This window comes from Malus domestica, chromosome 05 (genome assembly GCF_042453785.1).
Source record: "Malus domestica chromosome 05, GDT2T_hap1".
Classification (NCBI taxonomy): Eukaryota; Viridiplantae; Streptophyta; class Magnoliopsida; order Rosales; family Rosaceae; genus Malus; species Malus domestica.
This window is the reverse complement of record NC_091665.1, coordinates 22,522,215-22,545,551: the sequence shown is the minus strand read 5'-3', so window position 1 is coordinate 22,545,551 and position 23,337 is coordinate 22,522,215. Positions and strand designations below refer to the sequence as shown.

Genomic DNA, 23,337 nt, shown 5'->3' with positions numbered 1-23,337 from the left:
AAATAATGCTCTCTAGGGTTTCTTAGGGTTTCCTAAGTATCACTAGGAGAGCGACTGCAAGTCTGATTCGGCGGTAGCGTCGTAGTCACGTTCGTTCCTTGGGATTTGTGTTCTTCCGGTTTGTGTCTTTTTGGATGTCAGGCCGTTTTGCCCAGTTTATTGGAAACCAGTGTTGGTGGGCTATCAACGGGGGTTGGTGAGTCGTCCAAAGGTTCATGGATGACATGGTAGAGAATTTTGCAGCACGGCTGGCGCTGACCACAGAGGAGCAACGAGTAGTGGTGATTGATGACAAGGAAAGGTCTCTTCTCAAGACGACTAAGGTCTGGGAAAGTGCTGACTCGTAAGCCAGTTGTCAAGGAGACATTCAAGCGGCGAATAATGATGGAAAATTTAATAATAATATTATTATATTAAATTTATTAATTGAATGAAAATTAGAAGTGGAGCCTTTTGGTAGAAAAATGTGTCTACTCAAATGAAAAGTTGCAAGTTTTGACTTTTCATGAATAGTCACATGCTTTCCAAAGAGATATCTCACATCTATAAATAGGGAAACCCCCTATAATCACAAAATAACTTTTCATTGTTTACATAATCATACATAAAGTGCACTAAATATTAGAGAGTCTCATTAAGTACATATGAGAGAGTTTTCCACACAATCGTGGTTCATGGAGCCTTGTGATTTGGAGTGCTACTATTACAAGGACTTGGTCGTTGTGTCTTGGGAGAAATGCGCCGATCAACCATGAGCACCGTAGTGGGGCGTAAACTTGTCTTAAGGACAAGGTGTCCAACACTTGTCTCGACCGTATTTTCTGTTAGACAAGTAGAAACGTAGTTGGAATCTATGTATACTTGTAATCCTAGTTATAGTTGTATTCATAACTTGTAGGGACAATTTCTTGCTGACCAAGTTATGTAATTGTATATATTTGTGTTTCACGTATCAATGAAATACACTTCAAACCCATATATTTTTTCTACATGGTATACAGAGCAGGTTTCAAAACCTAGCCTTTATTTATTTATTTTTTTTTTGGCAGCCTTCTTTCTGCCATTCTTGTTCTTCCATCATGGGAGACAATGATCACAATCACCCTTTTTTTGTCCACCATTCTAATCACCCTAATCTTGTTCTTGTCTCCAAAAAGTTAAATGGAGATAATTATACCACCTGGGCACGTGGAATACAGATTTCTTTAAGCGCCAAGAACAAACTTGGCTTTATTACCGGCGACATTGAAGAACCATCCTCCTCCAAGGATCCTGATATGCACGCAACTTGGCGCCGCTGCAACGATATGATTCTTTCTTGGCTTCTTCACTCTTTGGAGCCTGAGCTTGCCGAGTCCATTCTCTTCTCCACCATTGCCAAAGCCATCTGGGACGACTTTCGCGAACGGTTCTCTCAAAGCAACATTCCCCGCATATTCCAACTCAACCGTGAACTCGCCACCATCTCCCAAGGTACTTCATCTGTCTCCGCCTATTTCACTCGTCTCAAAGGTCTTTGGGATGAACTTGCCTCGTACAATGAACATTGCACCTGTTCTTATGGTGCTAAGAATGACCGGCAACAGCTTATGCATTTTCTCATAGGACTCAATGAGTCATTCTCTGCTATTCGGGACCAAATCCTTTTGTTGAACCCTCTACCCACTGCTCGTTAAGCTTGTTCCTCAGTCTCTCAAGCAAAAAAGTAGCGCTTGTTGGGCTCCCTCCGCTTTGCAGGTCAACCTGCTGCTATGGTGGTCTGTGGCTCCTCCTCTCGTACATTCTCCGACTGTCCCCTTTTCACTGCACCTATTGCAACTATGACTTTCACACCCGGGAAAATTGTCACAAACTTCATGGCTACCCTATTGGTCATCCCCTCCATGGGCAACCGTGGTGGCCACCCCGTCGCTCTTCCACATCCCTTGTAACAACCGGTTCTTTACACGGCACTGCGCGCAGCAGCAACACTAAAGGCACTCGTCCCACCACCAGTCTCCAGACCCACCCTCCCATCGTCCCTCCCTAAGCCCATCATGTGCACAGCCCACCTACCTTGAAGGATGTCTAAGTTGCAATGCCGCACCTCTTTGCGGAAGAACACTCCCATGTCTTTGTTGCCTTCACTAATGTTACAGACCCTCTTTCGTCTCTTCAGGCTCATGCCGTTTTTAATAATGACTTTGCCAAAGGTTTGTTACCTGTAACTTCCAAACTTGGTCAATGGATCATTGACAGCGGAGCTACCGATCATATTATTTCTTCGGCTTCATGTTTGGTTAATACTTCAGCTTCGCACTTGCCACCTGTTTCTTTGCCTAGTGGTGTTACTGCTCCAATTACTTTAATTGGCACTCTTCGTTTAAATTCCTCTGTTACTTTAAAAGATGTTTTATGTGTCCCTAATTTTAAAGTGGACCTTTCCTATCCACCAATTCCTGACACCACCTCACCTTCACCTATTGCCATTTCACATGCACACCATCCCACTCCCACCCTCTTGGCCCCACCTGCTCCCTCACCCACCTCCACTTCCACAATCCCTTCCCGTGTTATTACATCCCCTCTCCACCCTCCCACTACTACCCTCTTTGCTCTACTTACCAACATCACCCCAGATTCCCACCCCTTAGTCACGGACCCTCTATTTCCCACCCCACGCATCCTTCTGACCTTCCCCCAACCTAACGCACTTCTTCTCGTACCCACAAAACCCTTTCCTATTTAAAAGACTATGTTTGCTCGCAGGTGATTCTGCAACCACACCAATCCTCAACTTCACAGCCTGGTTATGCAAAAGGTACACGATATCCTCTTTGTAATTTTCTCTCTCACCACCGTTACTCTCCCAAACATCTTTCATATATTAATTCTGTCAGTCGGAATGTGGAGCCATCATCCTATGTCGAGGCTGCCAGTGACCCCAATTGGCGTCGCGCCATGACTGAGGAGCTTACAGCTTTACATGACAATGGTACTTGGACTTTGACTACCTTGCCCCCTGGCAAAATTCCCATTGATTGTAAATGGGTGTATAAGTTGAAGTATAATCCTGATGGTTCCATTGAGCGTTATAAAGCTCACTTGGTTGCTAAAGGTTACACACAGTATGAAGGTATTGATTATCATGACACTTTTTCTCCCACTGCTAAGATGATTACGGTGCGTTGTCTACTTGCTCTTGCTGCTAGTCAGTCTTGATCTCTTCACCAGCTTGATGTTCATAATGCTTTTTTGCATGGTGACTTGCATGAGGAAATTTATATGTCTATTCTTCCTAGTCTTCGGCGACAGGGGGAGAATCTTGTGTGTCGCCTCCATAAGTCTCTTTATGGTCTCAAGCAGGCTTCTCGCCAATGGTTTGCCAAATTCACTACTACCATTCTTTCCGCTGGCTTTCAACAACCCAAAGCTGACTATTCATTGTTCACTAAAAAGTCTGGTACTTCTTTTTGAAGGAAATTTTGTGAAAAACATGTTCATTTGAGCAACATCTATAGCATGCAATTAACAATTAAAAGGCGGAATCATGCTTGCATGCACTCAAAAACAAAACATTACCCATTAAATTCAAAGCCTAGTAGTTAGGTGAACCAAGACTCAACTCAAAACAAAGTGAGTTGAGAAATTATACCTTTGTTGATTCCTCTTTGCATAAGCAAAGGATAATCACCCAAGAGATATGGCCTTCATTCCTTGCTTCTTAGATCCATGGATTTGGATGGAAGAATAGGTTTCTCCAAGTTCTCAAATTTGAGAACCTCTAAGTCTTCACACCAAGGTAAGATTGATGAAGAAATGAGTGACCTAGAGGAAGTAAGATTGCTAGCTATTTTCCTCTAGGGTGGCCGGCCTCTTTAGAGAGAAAAGAGAGCTTGTGTTCTCATGCTTTCCCCAAAAGAAAACTCTAAATGAATTTTGGCTATAAAGTCATATTTATACCTTCCTTCATTGGAGTGGCAAACTTGTAATTAAAGCAAGTTCACTACCCTCCTCTAAATGGCCGGCCTTAAGGGTTTATTGGGCTTTCAAGCCCTTTGTTTATTCAAGTTGTCATACAACTTGAGTTAATGGGCTTGACATTTAAATCCCATTGGGCCTTGCGGCCCAAAACTAACCTTAGGTCTATAACGAACTTATTCGTTTGATTAATTAACATATTAATTAATCCTAGCCATAAATAAATAATTAAACCATTTAATTATCCTTACTCATCTCCGTTGTTTCTTCAATCTCTACCTTACACGGTGTACGATCCATTAGGTTCCTTTTAGCGAGGCAGTGGGCGATTGTTACTCTTAACGATCGATTGTGAATTGAAACTTACTTTCAATTCTCCCTTTAGTGATTACTCGCCTTTAGGGCTACCACAAACCATGAGTGACACCTAGCAGTATATCATGGCTACCCAAGCTAATCAGAAGAGGTGGAGAACCTATTCAGTTTAGGATTACAATGCAATACGGTCTTTCTCTAATACAATACTCTTGATCACATTGTTTGGTTTGATAGTTTATTCATGTCTACTATCCAATGTGGTTCATTTACTTATATGATTACTTTGAATGTGATTTGGAACGACTTCCTAAATCTCATTCATACTCTGGCCAGAGATTCTTAATCATATCATAGAGTATTCTCCCTCAAACGGTTTGAAGGTTAGAGATCCCTTGTTGCGCATTCACTTGCCTCTATGGCTAAGTAGCTTAACCCCAACTATGTCGTGGAAACCCGCGAATGGAGTGACTTTGACATAATCAAAGATCAAGGACCTAACCACAAGACAACTATGATGCCTCAGGTCAAATGACTACTTTGCATTATCCCAACCATGAGTTCTCATGTGACATGAGTATGAGAACTCTTCGTTGATCGTGTTCAGTGAACTCATTCGCTATTGAGCACCTACATGCTTGTCTTGGTGTCAATTACACCAATGACTCGAGACCAATCACTCTCTATGAGAGAAGACAAAGCACGTACTGATCTTAACAGACTGTCAATGCCCAATTGGCAATCCCATGATCAGGAACGTTTAGGATATGTATAAGAAAGAGAATGGTCTCATAAATCTAACTTGTTTAAATTACATTCTCCTAAATACATATTCCTTGGACTTATCGTTTAAGCATATAACATTTATATGAGACGGCTTAAAACAATAATCTTTGCCCTTGATATTAAACTAGATTAGTTTAACATGTGAATTGTCCGTAAAGTATCATCATATGATTGGTTTTAGGGCACATTTCCAACACTTTTACAGCCTTGCTTATTTATGTGGATGATATTGTGATTACAGACAATGATGTTTGTGCCATTGATTCTCTGAAGTCTTTTCTTCGTGATCATTTTTGGATTAAAGACCTTGGTGATTTAAAATATTTTTTGGGCATTGAGGTTTCTCGTTCCAACAAAGGGATTTATATTTCACTGCGCAAGTATGCATTAGAGATTCTCAAGGATCATGGTTTTTTGGGAGCACGACCCATTACTTTCCTTATGGACGACACAAAATTATCTGATAAGGGAGAACTTCTCAAGGATCCTGAAAAGTATCACCGATTAGTAGGACGGTTGATCTATCTCACTATAACTCGGCCGGATATCACCTATTCTGTGCATGTTCTGAGTCGTTTTATGCATGAGCCAAGGATACCTCATATGGATGCTGCGCTTCGTATTGTTCGTTATTTGAAGGCTACTCCAGGTTAAGGCTTATTATTCCGTTCTGACAACCAGACCAAGTTAACTGCATTTTGTGACTCTAATTGGGCAGGATGTCCTATCATTAGCCGTTCGACTACTGGGTATTGTGTATTCTTGGGCAATTTTTTGGTTTCATGGCGAACAAAATGGCAGAAAACTATTTCGCTTTCTTCAGTAGAAGCAGGATATAGGGCTATGGCAGGTGCTTGTTGTGAGTTAATTTGGCTTCGGTTTCTATTGAAAGACTTGAACATTCCTTTCGATGGTCCTTCCATTTTATTTTGTGATAATCAAACAGCATTACATATAGCAGCTAATCCTGTTTTTCATGAGCGGACTCGTCACATTGAGATAGATTGTCACTTTATACGAGATAAGATTGTAGATGGCACTATAGAAACCAAGTATGTTGGTACGGCACACCAGTTGGCGGATTTGTTCACCAAGCCTCTCGGGAAAGACAAGTTTTCGAGTATGTTACGCAAGTTGGGAGTTCTTGACATCCACTCTCCAACTTGAGGGGGAGTGTTAGACAAGTAGAAACATAGTTGGAATCTATGTATACTTGTAATCCTAGTTATAGTTGTATTCCTAACTTGTAGGGATAATTTCTTGCTGACCAAGTTATGTAATTGTATATATTTGTGTTTCACGTATCAATGAAATACACTTCAAACCCATATATCTTTTTCTACATTTTCTAGGTTTTTCTAATCCATTATATCATGTTTATTTAACATTGGTTACTCATGTGCATGCATTATTGTGATATATAATTGCATGAATTATTTCTTGATTTTCTATGTGATTTATTATAGCAATTAGACCCTATTTATTCCAACAATCTTAAGACAAGCTTATGGTTTGATTGCTATGTTTGTTTGAGAACAATATTCTATCGTGTATGTTTCTGCATGGATTTTCTTTTTCATGGTAGAATGTTTTGGTTTCTAGTTTTGCATAAAACAATACATATGTTAACTGTTTCCAAATATATTGCAAATTAATTTGATTCAAAAGATGCCATCTCGTAATCTTTCATCATTATTTTGTTCGCTTGTTTATAGTTAATTGAACCAAATATTCTTTACAAGTTTATTGGTTTATTGCTATTATGATTTGGCTTGTGGGTTTTAATTTTCTGGACAACATTGGTCATGCACTGCTTTGAAATCGATTGTGATTTTCTCCTGTTGTGTGAGTAATGATGGCACAAAAAAGTTATACTAATATATATACCTGCATATATGCATTTTATTTCCTAACATTACAATAATTAAATTCATGTATTTGTTGACAATGAGTTCATTAATTTCAATTCTCTGAAATATGCATGCAAAAGGATAAAGGTTTTGTTTCACAACTTTTGTTCTAGTAGTCTCAAGTGTGTAAGGGTTTTAAGATTGGTATGTAGGGAAAACTTATCTTCTGAAAGGATGCGTTTTTTAGACTGGGTAGATTTACCATGCATTTCGCATAACATACTTATCTTTGGCACTGAATATTAGGTTAAATGTTATGTGCTACCGTTGGTATGACTGCATTTACAATAAAGGCCTTTTATTCATGTATGTTGTTCGATCTCGGATATTGCTTTGAGATTTATACATATGCTGTTATTACATTTGGCTGTTTGAATGGTTGTGCTATGTACATCGGTTACATTTCAATGAAAGGTTGGCTGCCAACCCAGTGGGTAATCACTGAATGTTGTCATTTCCTCATGAACCAGTATAAAGATAGTGTGGCGATGAGGATGTGATCCTTTGGGTTTTCGTTGCTTTACAAATTATTGTGATTTAAGAACAAAACCTTTCTTGTCTTAAACAAGAAAAAAAAATTTATTAGACATGATGATGCTTATTAAGTAAGCATATGAATGGTCATGCATGTTAGTCATAAGAAGGAAAGGATAAAAGCCAAGAAGTGTTTTTCCCACAATGGCTAGTGAGGCATGAAGGCCTAAGAAGATAGATATATAAGGTCTATCTTAGTTGTTTCCTACTTCTTAAAAGAAAAAAAAAAGGTGATCGATTTAACGATGACGTTAAAATTAACCACAATTATCGAAGAATTGTGGGGGGTAGCTTATCTATTTTTGAGATATGAAATTTATTTAAGAAGAATGGAAATATAATTTGCTAATTGAATAAGACAATCAAAATGTCATCTCTTGTAATGAGTAATTATTTAAGGTATGACAAGGTTGGGGACCTTCTTATAAATATCTTACATGTGGGGGAGTTTACTCAAGTGTTAGCAAATTACTTATCAAGTTCGAACGTATGTTTGGAGGAATTACATTGGAAAACAACTACTCTCAAAGGAAATAATTTCCATGCATGGATATAATGTTTGTGATGGCCATATAATGAGTAGTCAACCTAGTGGTACCAATTTTTAAAGGTTTGACTAGAGAGTAAGTTGTATCATCGAGGGGAATGGGTTAAAAGCCTACGTCTTAAGAATAACCATAATGGCAACCCACCTAGTTGACTGGAGATCCTAAGATCTAGGTTCAAAGGGACAACCGAATTATGGATGATTCAATGGGAGCACTTTGGAGATTACCTACTACACATGTCCTATGATGAAACAGTGCTATCTGCAGCGTATTTAGGATAAGCTTTGCTTTTAATGATTCTTATACTTGGAAATAACAAGTGGGGTATTGCAGGATACTTTTAATGGGAAGTCGCCTATCTTGAGTGAGGAATGGGGTCGTTCCTATGAGAATTTTTTGAAGGGCTTAGTTTTCTAAAAGCACTCATGAGAAACCAAGAATTGTTCAAGGCCAAAATGAACATAACCGAGTAACCACGGGGTGTCTGGAAGGGTATTGTGCGATTACTATTGTCTTGGTTTACACAAATGGCTGAGCAGTCCAAGACATCGCGTTCATTGATTAGCCAAGTAAATTCGATAGTAATCCACTACGGAAGGTTCAAAGCCAAAAGCCACCTATCCCGATGCAGTACTTTTCCTATTGAATTATCTCTTTAGTGTCTACATTGTCATTTGCATGGTATTGAGTCAATTTCCATTCATGTGGGGGATTGCTGGCAAATTTAATAATAATAATATTATATTAAATTTATTAATTGAATGAAAATTAGAAGTGGAGCCTTTTGGTAGAAAGATGTGTCTACTCAAATGAAGAGCTGCAACTTTTGACACTCATGAATAGTCACATGCTTTCCAAAGAGGTATCTCACATTTTATAAATAGGAAAGCCCCCTGTAATCACAAAATAACTTTTCATTGTTTACATAATCATACATAGAGTGCACTAAATATTAGAAAGTCTCATTGAGTCCATATGAGAGAGTTTTTAACACAATCGTGGTTCATGGAGCCTTGTGATTTGGAGTGCTACTATTACAAGGACGTGGTCATTGTATCTTGGGAGACATATGCCGATCAACCATGAGCACCGTAGTGGGGCGTAAACTTGTCTTAAGGACAAAGTGTCCAACACTTGTCTTGATTGTATTTTCTAGGTTTTTCTAATCCATTATATCATGTTCATTTAACATTGGTTACTCATGTGCATGCATTATTGTGATATATATAATTGCATGAATTGTTTCTTGATTTTCTATGTGATCTATTATAGCAATTAGACCCGAATTATTCCAACAAATAATGCATCTCTGGCGACCTAAAGCTTGAGTGTCGATTGTAGAGTTAGAGGACGACCTATTTTCATTTGGTTTCTATAGCCAGCGAAAGAAAGCAATGATACTGAAAGGTGGACCTTGGTTGTATGATGCGGCGTTACTGGTTTTGGGCGAGGCCGATACATTGGCTCATCCCAGTTGGATTGCCCTTAATACTAAGGAATTTTGGATTCAAATCAAGGGTTTGCCTCTTGCATACATGACCCGCCACATTGGGCAGTTCATTGGCTATCAGATAGGCAAGCATGTGCTCAATGATCAGAGCAGACGAGATGATATTCAAGGGAGGATTTTGCGTATCCGTCTTGCTCTTGATATTACGAAACCTTTGAGGAGAAAATTTGTTATTATCTATTGAGGGTTCTTTGGTGAGCATTGATCTTCGATATGAGAAGCTACCAGTTACTTGCTTTATCTGCGGGATAATTAGGCATATGGAAGAGCAATGTGATCAGTTTAAGGGGAAAAACAAGGATGATCTTTCAAAACCCTATGGTAGGTGGTTTCGGAGTGATTTTCTTGATCCTAGTTATCGTAGACCCCAAGGCACTCGCTTCGGTTTGGGTCCATTGCCAGGGTGGTCCATGAAAGTACAAGTGGATGTTGAGGATGAGGACGAGGAGCCGAGGTTAGTTGGTCGTATTCTGGGGATGGTAATGGACGGCGATGTGGTGACCAGGTTGGGAGAGTTGGTTGGCAATTTTCAAGGGCAAGAGCGTGAGTTAAGAGATCTTAATGACGAGGTTACCATACCCGACTTGAATGCGGTTTTGAGTTTTGATTTGGAGCTTGATGAGATGGTCATTGATTCCTTAGCCATCGTTCTTTATCAGGAGATCCCTATGATTGCGGCTGTTGTGAGGGATATTACTAGGGACACGTCCATTAGTTTTGGAGGCTTACGTTTATTTGGCATTTGTTTGAATGTTGTGCCATCTGGTGAAGATGGTTCCTCAAATCCGACACCTCAACTAAGGTGTGGGCCTCTAGGTGATGTGGTAGACAGTGGTTTGGAATTAGGTAGGCCTTGTCTTTTCTCCAAATCAAGCCCGAGTTAGAATGCTGCCTCTATGGACCTTAGTGTGAATCGTAACCCGTCTATAGACAGTTTAGGTTTTTCTGGGACTGGGCACTTTGAACTGGGCTCATATCCTTTCAATCTTTTGCCTATCATTGAGCAGCTTCAGTAGAAGAAAAGGAAGAACTCACGTAGACATCGTAGAAGGGGTGGGTTGTTGATGGATAACTCAGTTTCCAATCCCTAGGCTATGATTGGGTCGACATTACCGGAACTTGGTAAACATATTCAAAGGGAAGGTTAGGAGTTCGAGGTCCCCCATTCCCCTGGAGGGCGTAGGAAACTCGTGGATAAAATGGAGTCTATTATTTTATCGGTGGACGTTGATGGAAATCAACCCTGCCGGGAGCAATGAGTTACTTGAGTTGGAACTGTCGGGGGCTTGGGAACCTCCGTGCAGTTCATACGCTTCAATACCTAATCCATAGTAAGGATACCATGGTGGTGTTCCTATGTAAGACTAAAAGCAATGCTCGTCAGATGGAACGTTTACAGTTGAAATTGAATTTTGTTAGAAGTTTTACAGTAGATAGTAGAGGTGGCTCCGATGGGTTGTGTGTGCTATGGAAGAAAAAGTTCAACTTGAATTTGTGGTCTTACTCGCAGAATGACTTGGATTTTGATGTTGGGGTGCCTGAGACTGTGAAATATTAGAGGTTTACTAGCTTTTATGGTTTTCCGGCAGTGAGTGAACGTGCTAAGTCTTGGCAACTACTTGGCACATTATGTGGGAATGCGTCTCATCCTTGGTTCTGTATCGGTGATTTTAATGAGATTTTCCAATCTCATAAACAGGAAGGGGAAAATCGTACGAGTAATGGACAGATGAAGGGTTTTCGGGACGTGGTGGAGACATGTAGATTCATTGACTTGGGCTATGCTGGGAATAAGTACACTTGGTTCATTACGCGAGGCGGTGGTATTAAGGTACGATTGGATCGTGCATTGGGGACTCATGAGTGGGTTGACCTTTTCCCACAATTTAGAGTGCAGTATTTGAATAAGACTTATTCTAATCATGCTCTAGTTTTCTTAACTTGGGAAGGAAGTAATTTTATCCGAGGGAAGAGATCTTTCCGAATGATGCTTGGAACATGCATGAGGGTTGTGCCGAGGTGGTTAGGAATATGTGGGAGTTAAATGTGGACGGTTCCCCCATTTTTCAGGTTACGAAAAAGATAAAAGCAACAAGGATGATGTTGACAAATTGGGCCAGTTATAAAGCCAGGACGGGGCTGCGAGAGATTAGGGAAGTTGAAGACAAGCTTACTAGTCTATTGGGTCATCCTTTCACGGCAGATTTTATTGAGCAGAAGAAATCCCTTATTGGAAGGTTGAACTTCCTGTTAGAATAAGAGGAATTATTTTGGTGCCAAAGGGCGAAGGAGAATTAGGTCCAGCTTGGTGATCAAAACACTAAGCATTTCCACCAGAAAGCTAATAGAAGACAAAAGCGAAATTGGTTACATAGACTGATGGATGAAGAGGGTATGTGGCTTGAGGACCGAGGGGGTATGGAACGTGTCATGGTTGATTATTTCATCACGTTATTCAAGGCTTCGGAGGTAGTTAATTTTGAAGATATCCTATGCAAGGTTGCACCGTCAGTTACGATAGAGATGAACTCTGAACTCAGGAGGCCTATCACGGATGATGATGTGAAGTGTGCTGTTTTTCAAATGCATCCTACAAGGGCTTTGAGTCCTGATGGCATGTCACCTGGCTTTTATCAAAAGCATTGGGCGATTGTAGGGGCTGATGTGTGTAATGGTATCCGAGAAATGGTGTTATCGGGACGTATCCTTTGGAAAATTAACTATACACACGTTACTCTCATTCCCAAAGTCAAGGAGGCGACTAAGATGGCTCAATGGCGACCTATCAGCCTTTGTAATATGTTGTATAAAATCTTGGCGAAAGTTTTAGTGAATAGAATGAAGAACATTCTCTCTTACATTATTTCCCCTACTCAGAGTGCTTTCATTCCAGGAAGGCTGATTTCAGATAATTATTTAATAGCAGCAAAGATTGCTCATTACATGCATAAAACGACTTCAGGGTTGAATAGGCTTATGGCTTTAAAAATGGATATTAGTAAGGTGTATGATAGATTGGAATGAAACTTCTTGGAGGCTATAATGCGGCGTATGGGGTTTTCTTCGACTTAGATCCATACGGTAATGATGTGTGTGTCTAACGTGACTTATTCTTTCAAACTGAATGGGGATCCAGTTGGGTATGTGAAGCCTGGTAAGGGAGTTCGACAAGGGGATCCATTTTCCCGTACCTATTTCTTATGTGTGCCGAAGGATTGTCGGCTTTACTCAAGTTAGCAGAAGCTAACGGTGTGTTAAAGGGTATCATAGTTTGTCGCCAGGCCCCGAGTATCCATCATTTCTTTTTTACGGATGATAGCTTTCTGTTTGCTCGGGCTACATTACAAGAATGTCAGAGTATCGAGAAGATTCTACGAGTGTATGAGATGGCGTCAGGGCAGGCCGTGAACTTTGAGAAAAGTTGTGTGTCTTTTAGTAATAATTTTCCCATTGTTGATAAACAACTCCTTGCTAACTATTTGGGAGTGACCAGAGTAGAGTTCCATGATAAGTACTTAGGCCTACCAGTCCTTATCCAAAAGTCAAAGAAGGAAACTTTTGCGTATGTCAAGGATATGCTTTGGAAAAAACTTCAAAGTTAGCGAGGGGCTTGTTGAGTTGTGAGGGTAAGAAGTTGCTTGTAAAGACCGTGGCGCATACGCTCCTTATGTATTCCATGCAATGTTTTCTTCTGCCCAAATCATTATGTGAATAGTTGAATATTATGATTACAAAATTTTGGCGGAGTGATGATCCAAGAAAGAGGAAAATACATTGGCTTAACTGGAGATAATTGTGTAAGCCTAAATTCGAAAAGGGGTTGGTATTCAGGGATTTGTATGCCTTTAACCTAGCTTTGTTGGCAAAACAAGCTTGGAGGTTTACTCACCAACCTGAGTCCCTTGCTTATCATGTGTTTAAGGCACGATACTTCCCAAACACTGAATTTCTTAATGCCCTGGTCACTGTTAATGGGTCGTATGTCTGGAGGAGTATTGCGGCTGCAAGGAAGGTGATAACTAAGGGGCATCGTTTGCAAGTGGGAGATGGGGTGAATATCAAGATTTGAGATGACAAATAGATACTGAGAGACTCTTGTTTTAAAGTGCTAAGTCCCCCGCTGGTGAACTAGGATAAGGAGGCTATGGTGGACAAGTTAATAGTGTCCCAATTGAGGAGTTAGAATGTTGACCTGCTTTAAGAGTTATTCTTTCAGGAGGAGGTGTAGTGAATCCTAACTATTCCGTTAAGCTTTTGGACAATTGGTGATAGACGAGTTTGGCACTACGAACGTTATGGGAAATTCTCGGTGCGGAGTGCTTATCTTGTCGCTAGGAAGATGGCATCTGCGGGTGGAGGTGCGAGTGCTTCTAACTCTTCACAGGATGATTGCCGTGACAGGTTGTGGCGGAAGTTGTGGAATGCTTGTGTGCCAGGGAAAGTAAAGATTTGTCCTTGGAGGGCATGCTTGGATGCTCTTCCTACAAAGTCTAATCTTGTTAAATGGAAAGTGAATGTGGAAAATCTCTGTGTGATTTGTGGGTCGACTAATGAGTCGACAGAACATGTGTTGTGGGATTGTAATTTGGCAAAGGCTATGTTGTTTAGAGGCCTGGGTGTGCAATCTGTAGCTAGAGAAGGGCAACAGTTTCTGCAATGGTTGTTGAACATTGCTACCCATTCTCCCCCATCGGGGTTTGAGCTTTGTTTGATGATCACTTGGATGCTGTGGAAAAACAGAAATGAGATGGTGTGGAATGGAGCAGGGTTGTCGCCGCAGGAAGTGGTGGTTTGGTCGGAGAATTGGCTGCATGAGTATAAAAAATGGCACAAGATGTCTTTGAAGAAATCCAATCGTCCTGTCCAACGGTGGAGTAAGCCCAGTGTTGGTTGGGTCAAATGCAATTTTGATGGGGGCATGGGTGCAAAATGGGATGAGAGGTGGCTATGGGGTGATTTTGCGTGATCATGAAGGAGTTCTAATAACAGCTACAACTGGTTTTAGTGGAAGGATAGGCTCTGCATTCGAGGCTGAGCTATTTGTTGCACGTTAAGTGGTGCTTTTGGCCTAAGATTGCTGTCTAAGTGGTTCCAGTATCATATTTGAGGGTGATTCCAGTTTGGTATTGGCTGCAATGAAGGGGAAGGATGACGATTGTTCGTCGTTGGGTCCTTTAATTAATGATCTTCATTTTCTCCTTCAGTTGTTCCCTAAGTGGATGGTCACCCATGTGCCTAAGGAAGGCAACTCTGCTGCACACCGTTTTGCTCGTATGGGGGTGGGTAGTAACCAAGTATTCTTATGGTTTAAAGATCCTATTGACTTGATTAGGAATGTTTTGATTGAAGAAAGTTTATAGCTTTGATGTGTTGTCTTTGGAGGATAGGTTCTTTTGTAGTGCGGGACACTCTTTTCCTTAGATCGGGTTGAAAGCCCCGACAAGGTTTTTATTGAGGCCCATTATGCACACTATCCTCAGATTGTATGTGTTCAATTTTATTTGCAATGAATATCGAACTTTTTTCTAAAAAAAAAAAAAAAAAAAAAAAAAAAAAAACCATGACGAAATAAATATATGCGATTATAGTTTTCAATATATAACTAATATCATAAAAGTTCAATGATATAATTCTCTCACCTAGTCCCCCTTTAAACCCACAAAAAAGGAAATTATACCGCACACCTTACTTTAATAAATTATTTTATATCGTGAAAGGTATAAAATGATATTGCTTATTACGCTACTAAATCAATTAATATATGTCCTCATCGCAATGGTTTTGTTAAAGAGTTAGTTTTGTATTTATTGTGTATTGGGTAATTAATGCTAGTAAGGCCATTAATACCATATTTAAAGCGTGCGGGTGCATGTTAATTTGTTCAATGTGTACACGAGTGATGGATATATGTCCTCATCACAATGGTTCTGTTAAAGAGTTAGTTTTGTATTTATTGTGTATTGGGTAATTAATGCTAGTAAGACCGTGCTTATTTCCTGCTAGCCTATTGTGAGGATTAGCCAACCTCCTTCTCCTTAGTGTAGATAATATTGTTTGTTAAAAAAAATATGTTTATTTTCTATTAGTAACATATCACATCGTTTGTAAATGTTGTCAAATGAATATAGCGTTTATAAACAACACGCTATTAAAACTTAAAGATAAAAATGAAAATGCACATTAATTAATAACCACGATGGCCTATGAAAAAAACAAAAAGGATTTTAAATAAAAAATCTTCACGTGCCAAAAGCTATTTCACACACATCACTCTCTTGCTCCTCACTTCATAATTGTCCGCCATCATTTTCACCTTCATCGCCATCGCAAATCTATCTATATCCTCCTCCCTCAGACTTCGAAATCACCACAACAATCTTGTCTCTTTCTCTCTCATCTCTCAGACATCCGTTCTTAATTGAAATTGTCAAAGGTTAGATTGCTCATTTTGGTCTTCTATGAGTAATTTCCATTTTTCGCATTGGTTGCTGAGATTCGAATTGAAATTAGGGATTATGGGTTTGGATTTGATAAATGAATCACTTTTATAATTGGCTAAGTTTGTTTAATCTTATTATATCAGTGTTTTTGCGGCTATAGGATTTTATTTTGTAAATTTGGTTGATGAATTGAAAAGTACTCATTCTTAGTTGGCAATTACAATTGTAATCAAATAGTCGAGTTTGCAATTATAATCGTCACTGCATGCAAGGTGAGATCACAATCCTTGAATTGCATGCTCCTCCATTGCAATTCTATAGTTTCTTAAGCTCGATCTAGTATCTTTAGTTATATTGTAATTCTATAATTTCTTGTAAATATTCTAACCAAGGATTGAAACTCTTGTCAGATTATCAAAAAGTTGAAGATAAATAGCAATCTCGTTGTCGTCCAATGAGCTCGATCAATATTGATAAGCTAGAAAACTCCCTCTGTTGGGTAAGATTTGTAATTATGTAATTTCTTGTTGTCTAGCTCAAAGCTTGATCGAGTATCGCTAGTTTTATTATGACGTGTCTTTGCTTTTCCTTAAATTTCCATTTCATTAAGAAATTGCATCAGATAAATTTATAAAAACTATGAAATTGAAGGTATAATTTCTGGCTGTTCAGATATGATTTGCAATACAAATTTCGTGATTTTCTTTTCCATTAATGTTTCTAGCTTATCAATGTTGATCGAGCTCATTGTAGGACAACGAGATTGTTATTTAGCTTCAACTTTTTGATAATCTGACTAAAGTTTCAATCCTTGGTTAGAATATCCACGCGAAATTATAGAATTACAATAGAACTAACGATAATGGATCGAGCTTGATGCTCGATAACAAGAAACTGTAGAATTACAATAGAGGAGCATGCAATTCGAGAATTGTGATCTCACTTTGCATGCAATGGCGATTATAATTATAAACTTGATTATCTGATTATGATTGTAATCGTCAACTAAGAATTGAATGAGTACCTTTCATTTGTTAATGTTGGGCACTTTTAGGCCCATCTAGTGGCACATGCTAGGAGTGGGATCAAGAAAAGCCCAAGAGAGACCAAAGAGCCCAGGGACCAAGGGAGCTTAAAACGAGGCAATGTCGATTGCTAATATTGAGCGACTCAGAGCTCTACCTAACCAAAGTAAGTGAAGCTCTTGTCGAGTGCCATATGGCACATGGGTAGGCTGGCAAATTTATGGTGTAAGTCTCTGAATATTGGTCTAGTTAGGTGTCAATCAGACCACGTGGCCACTTACAATTAGTGACAGAAGCTTGGATGTGACATAAAAGTGGTCAAAAGAATGCTCGGAGAGTTTGATTTGAGTAACCAAGGTTAAGGTCCTGCTCATCTTTCGCTATTTTGTAAAAGCATGCCATCTTGGCTGGGCACCTATCATGTCACTGTCGAATGTTGGAAGAATAAGTAAAAGGGTGTCAAAACTTTAGTTTACATAGGTGGCTCATTAAATGCCAAGTGGGAAGAACCCAAGGTTGGGGGTTCATTGAAGGCCTATATAAATGGATGAGGGCCTCATGTTTTGGGGTTGGACAATCAAAGGGAGAGAGTATTCATGTATTAGTCGAGCACTATTTATTCAGTCTTGCAATCAATATTATCTTAAGAAACAATGGATGTAGCCCAATTATTAGGAACTTTGCATGATCATGCTCAGCTGAGCAAGATGATTACAGAAGAATGAGGGACAAGGTCCTTATGGACAGACCTGACTTGAATCTCTAAAGAAGAAAATGAGAAGATAGGGTCAACCTTGTTAGCCTGGAGGAAAAGATGAATGACATACTTGTCGATGTTGGAAAGATGAATGAAGTAGGAAACCTTATCCATGCCGAACATACTCTACTCTAAGAAAAGTACGACGACCTTCTGGAACAAATAAACCAGACCAACGAAAAGATCGAGCACAACTTTTGAGTGTCAGCTAACCTTTCCCCTCTTATTCCTCTTCTTCCCCTGGTCGATGTCGGGAGTGTGGACGAGGACGTTTGTGAAATCATCAACAAACGGCTCTGAGCATACGAAAAAACTTAGGAACCAACAAACAAGCCACCAAGTAGACAACAAAAGGCTTGACATACACCCCATTTGACCGCCTAACTTGAGGAGCACATTGAGGGAGGTCATGGGCGAAGAAATGAAGAGTGTGTAGGATCGATTGAGAGACATAGAGTGAGCGTTTAAGCCCAAAGCCTTGATTACTTTGAGGAAAAAGTCTCGACCCTTGCCATTCTCCAAAGAATTTCTAGATGAGCTGATGAGTGGAGACACCCGAGCACTAAGGGTACAAAGCTACGAAGGTCTCATTGACTCATACAACCACATGAATGGTTTGACTCACATAGTTGAGGGCCTGGGAAATAACAATGCTATTTTTGACCACCCTTAGATGCGCGCCTCGGGATTGGTTTAAGAAAATTGCTTCATGACCCATCACGGCCGTCTCGAGGGCTGAGGCAAGTTTTTCTTTAACACCTATAAGATTATCTCCAACATCCAATATACTCTGACCGACATCGCCTAAGTGAAGAATGCCCAGACGAGTCATTGAGGAATTACATATCCAATTCAACAATGAGTACGCAAGGTGCAAGGGATGTGACAAGGTGACAGCCCACACACCCTTATGTGGGGATTTGCTGGAGGTTATTCTACTTCCACTTGACTTAGAATCCCTCTAGAAATTCAAGGACTTGTTATGTGAGGCCATCAATTACTCTCGCGTTAAGCAGCTAAACAAGATCAGGTTGTAGATTGTCGTCATGACCGCAAAGGGGATTGACTCGGGTAAGCCAACTAAAGCAAAGCAGGAAGTCATGTATGACCGCTCACCTAAGAAAAAAAAGTATGAGAGCCACTAGTTCGACGCTGAGAGCCTCCCCAAACGATACGACAGTTATGAAACCTACACCCTAGAGTATTTCTCAAGGTGAGATCCGATTGAACGTTAGCTCCCCACCACTTGGAGAGTACAACCGGTTTTCGTAGGCCAAATGATGATATTAAGTATTGACAATGCTACCACGACCACAACTATCTCATTGACGACTGCATAGACCTTAAAGATGACACAAAAGTGCTCGTTTGGTAGGTGTGGCTCACAGAGTATGTAGCTGACCGGTCCATGACCTAGCAAACATTTTTTAGGTGCTTGGCATCCTTACAAATTGTGATCTAACCAGCATGAAGGTAGTTTACACTTTGTCTGGCGATCTACTTTGTCTGGAGACTCTAACAGGGTAATGAAGGCATATTCCTGATTGTCAAGTTAGGTAGTATCGCATTCTTCCTCAATTGGAATAGTTGGCTGACTTGCAAAAATGGGAAAGTAATTGGCTGAGCTTACCGTGTGTAAAAAAGACGATTGCATTGGAATTCTACAACCTCAAGACGACCCATTCATCATCTCGGTTGAGATAGCCAACTACGAGCTCACTCTGGTTTTCATCGACAATGGCAGCTCGATAAATGTGATTTTCCTCTTAGATTTTGACCAACTAGGTGTCAACAGAGATATACTAAATGGGAACTTGGAGCCCCTTATACCGTTCGGGGACAATATCATACACCCAATCGAGGAAATGAATCTCATGTTGTCAATTGGGTTACATCTTAGGAGGATGAGCCTGACGACTAGGTTTACAATCCTAGATTGCTTTTCCTCTAAGACCAACTCCAATGGGGGCTAAAAGCCAAATTACCCCCCCCCCCAAACAATCTCCAATCCATGCTAAAATTTTGGGCTAAATGCCAAATGTTATTTCTGGGCCAAATACCCCCAGGTTCCCCCCCTGCGCGACTGGACTCGCTGGCCTTTGGGCTAGTCTTGGCCCGCTTACGCTCCAACGCACCCCACGCGAAGCACCTGCATTTCGTTCCCAACAGGGGTGGGCCCCGTTGTCAGCAGTTTATCGGCCACCCACTGAATTCCAACGGCTACATTTTGAATCGGATGGCTAGTTTTCAAGGACCATTGGTTGATCTAACGATCTAGATTCAAATTTGATTTTTTTTAATATGTTATTTTAAAATACATTGAATCTAACGGCTGAGATCAAATATAATCAAATCTAACGGTAAAAAAAAAGATCTAACGGCCCAAATTTAAATCCAACGGCTAAAATAATTTTAAAAAATTATTTAACTCAAAATTCACCAAAAAACTCTATAAATACCTATGTATATGTTCAAACACCCACACAAAACTCAATTTTCTCTTACAATTCTTCCAATTTATCTTTCTACCATTTCTTTCCATTTCCAAATTGTTCAACATGGCAAGAGAACATATTAGAGGTCGTAATTGGACCTATGAGGAAGATGTTGCTCTATGCTTGGCATGAGTTTCTGTTAGCGAAGATGGTGTAGTTGGCACAAATCAAAATAAGAAGGTTTTGTGAGATAAAATCATTGCAAAGTTTCAAGAAAACTGCAATGGCGGCGGGCGGGATGGTGGTGGTGTTTATGATTGGTGGAAGACTATCAATAAAGCATGCACTTTATGGAAGGGAAGCTTGGAGAGACCCGTGGTTGGCATGGCTAGTGGAAGGAGCGCCATAGAAATTGTGAGTTTTGTTCTTGATATTTTATTTGTCATGTACATAATATTATGTTGCAACTAATTATTTTTATGTATTTTTTGCATAGGGTGACAAAGCAATGGAAATTTACAAGACAAGAGTAACACCAAAAAATCAAGCTTTTAAGTTGCAACATGCTTGGGATGTCCTCAAGGATTGTTCGAGGTGGGGAACCGATGCGGACCAAAAATGGAGAAGATTATTTCAACGTGAAGCTGCACAGACAAATGCCGGAGATGAAGGTGTCGATGAAATGACCCCATCTCCTTCTTTTGCAAGGCCCTTGAGAAGAGATAAGCAAAAGGAAGCAAAGAGAAAAGGGAAGTCCCAAGATCCAATGAGTGGACACTTTGATACCGGAATTGCAAAATTGAACGAAACTCATAGCGCTCGCCAAGAAGAAGTGGACCGAATGCGTTTGCAAATGAAGGAAGTCTCGGATAGGGAGGAAAATAGGTTTGAAATTGAATTCATGATGAAGGACCTCAACAAATACACTCAAGAGAGGAAGAAGTTCTTACGTGGTAAGCAAAAGGAAATTATGCGAAAGTCTGCCTCAAGGAGTATGTTTCAAGATGATGAATCCTCTGAACCCTATATCCCAACATTTCAACGAAGTCCATCACCAAGTGAAGATGATGGATATGATTGTTAAGTCTATGTAGTATATGAATTATGTGCTTTATTAATTAAGGTTATTAATTGTCGTTTGTATTAAGTTTATGTAGTTTATTAATTATGTGGTTTATGAATTATCGGTTGTATTAAGTTTATGTGGTTTATGTACTTTATTAAATTTATGTCTTATTAATTATCCAATAATTTATGTCTTATTATTCCACACTTTGATGTAGAATAGATGCCTTCAATAATTCAACCTCCATTCAATAATTTATCCAACGTACTAGATAAAATACTTTGCACTAGAAGACACTTAAATTTATTACTAGAAAATAACAACATAGTACACTTAAAATTATTACATAAATGCTTAACCAACATCATCAACGTTCACCTTCTCGGTGCCATACATGCTCAACCAAATCCTTACGAAGTGTGTCATGACATTGAGGAGCTTGAATTCTATTTAAACGTCTCATATACTCACTCAAGGTGACCCTATCCTGTTGGGTCTCATATGTCGTTGAAGTGAGATATTCAAGATCTCTTGCAATAGCTCTCGCATGTGTTGGTTGGTCATCATCCACATCTTCGTCTGAATCTTCTTCAATTTCGATGTACTCATCTTCCACAATCATGTTGTGCAAAATTATGCACGTCATCATGATTGAATGGAGGTTTTCAGACTTCCAAAATTGTGCAAGCCCTCTAACAATGGCCCATCGAGCTTGTAGGATCCCAAACGCTCTCTCCACATCCTTCCTATAAGACTCTTGCCTCTGTGAAAATAATTTCTTCTTTGCACTATAGGGATGAGAAAAACTTATGACAAAGGTAGACCAATTAGGATAAATACCATCAGTTAGGTAGTAAACTAGCTTATACCTATTACCATTTACCTTGTACCGAAATTCTGGTGCCCATCCATTGACAACATTATCGAACAAAGGAGAAGACCAAAGAACGTTGATATCGTTGTTTGATCCAGGAGCGCCGAAGAAAGCATGCCAAATCCATGTGTCGTAAGACGCCACAGCCTCGAGCACGATAGTTGGCTTGTTATGACGGACGTTGAATTGGCCAGCCTAAGCAGTAGGATAATTATTCCACTCCCAATGCATACAATCAATACTTCCTATCATGCCAGGGAAGCCTCTTTTGTTTTCCTTGCGTAGAAGCCTCTTCAAGTCTTCACGATTTGGGTTGCGGAGGTATGTGGCTCCATATATGCCTTCAATTGCCTTACAGAAGCGCTTCAGGTTCTCAATAGCAGTACTTTCTGCAAGTCGGCAATACTCGTCAGTTAAGTCTGCAGAGCACCCATTAGCTAGCATGCGAAAAGCAGATGTGAGCTTCTAATGAGGTGATAGACCATGTCGGCTTATGGCATCTAGCCTCTTTGCAAAGTAATGGTCATGATTAACAACTGCATTCAAGATGCTTTCAAAAAGCTCTCTCCTCATCCGAAACCGCCTCCGAAAATCATGAGCAGGAAATCTCGGACGCTCAATGAAATAATCTTTCATCATTCGGTCATGAAACTCTTCTCTATCACGCTGTTCATATGAACGCCCAGTGACAGAACCACGATGGCTAGATTCGCCATGGTGTTCAGATTGCATAAACGAGTTGATAAGTTTAACTTTGGTGTTGAACAATTCTGCATCTTAAATCTCGATCCTTGCTTGGTATTATGCCATCTGCATTGCCATGCTACGTCTTCTTCTATCACCCACTAATGAGATATTGAGGATTTTTAGGAAACAAAAAGTCTTTAAAAGTTGAAAGATTGGTGAATATAGAGGATCATTGAAGGTTGAAAGGTTGTGTGATCAACAAATATTGGACATATGTTTATATAGAGGATGATTGATGAAAGTGGAATAGTTGGTGAAAGTTGAAAGTTTGGTGTTGAACGGTTGGTGAATTGAAAATTTGGTGTTGAACGGTTGGTGAATTGAAAGTTAGCCCAGGGTTGAAAGATTGGTAAAAGTTGAAGGCTTGCTTTGTGAAAAATTTAGTGATTTTTCAATATTTATCAGAATTTAAATTTTTTTAGATTAAAAT

At 39.8% G+C, this 23,337-nt stretch overlaps 1 protein-coding gene across 1 annotated transcript; it reads right to left on the bottom strand.

Moving 5' to 3' along the window:
* Window positions 1-21,653: 21,653 nt before the first annotated feature.
* On the bottom strand, window positions 21,654-22,892 carry LOC139196141 (uncharacterized). Its single transcript, XM_070821801.1, has 3 exons — window positions 22,643-22,892; window positions 22,512-22,579; window positions 21,654-22,355 (listed from the first exon to the last, which is right to left on the bottom strand). The coding sequence occupies exons 1-3, from the start codon at window positions 22,890-22,892 to the stop codon at window positions 21,654-21,656; spliced, it is 1,020 nt and encodes a 339-aa protein (XP_070677902.1).
* Window positions 22,893-23,337: the final 445 nt, after the last annotated feature.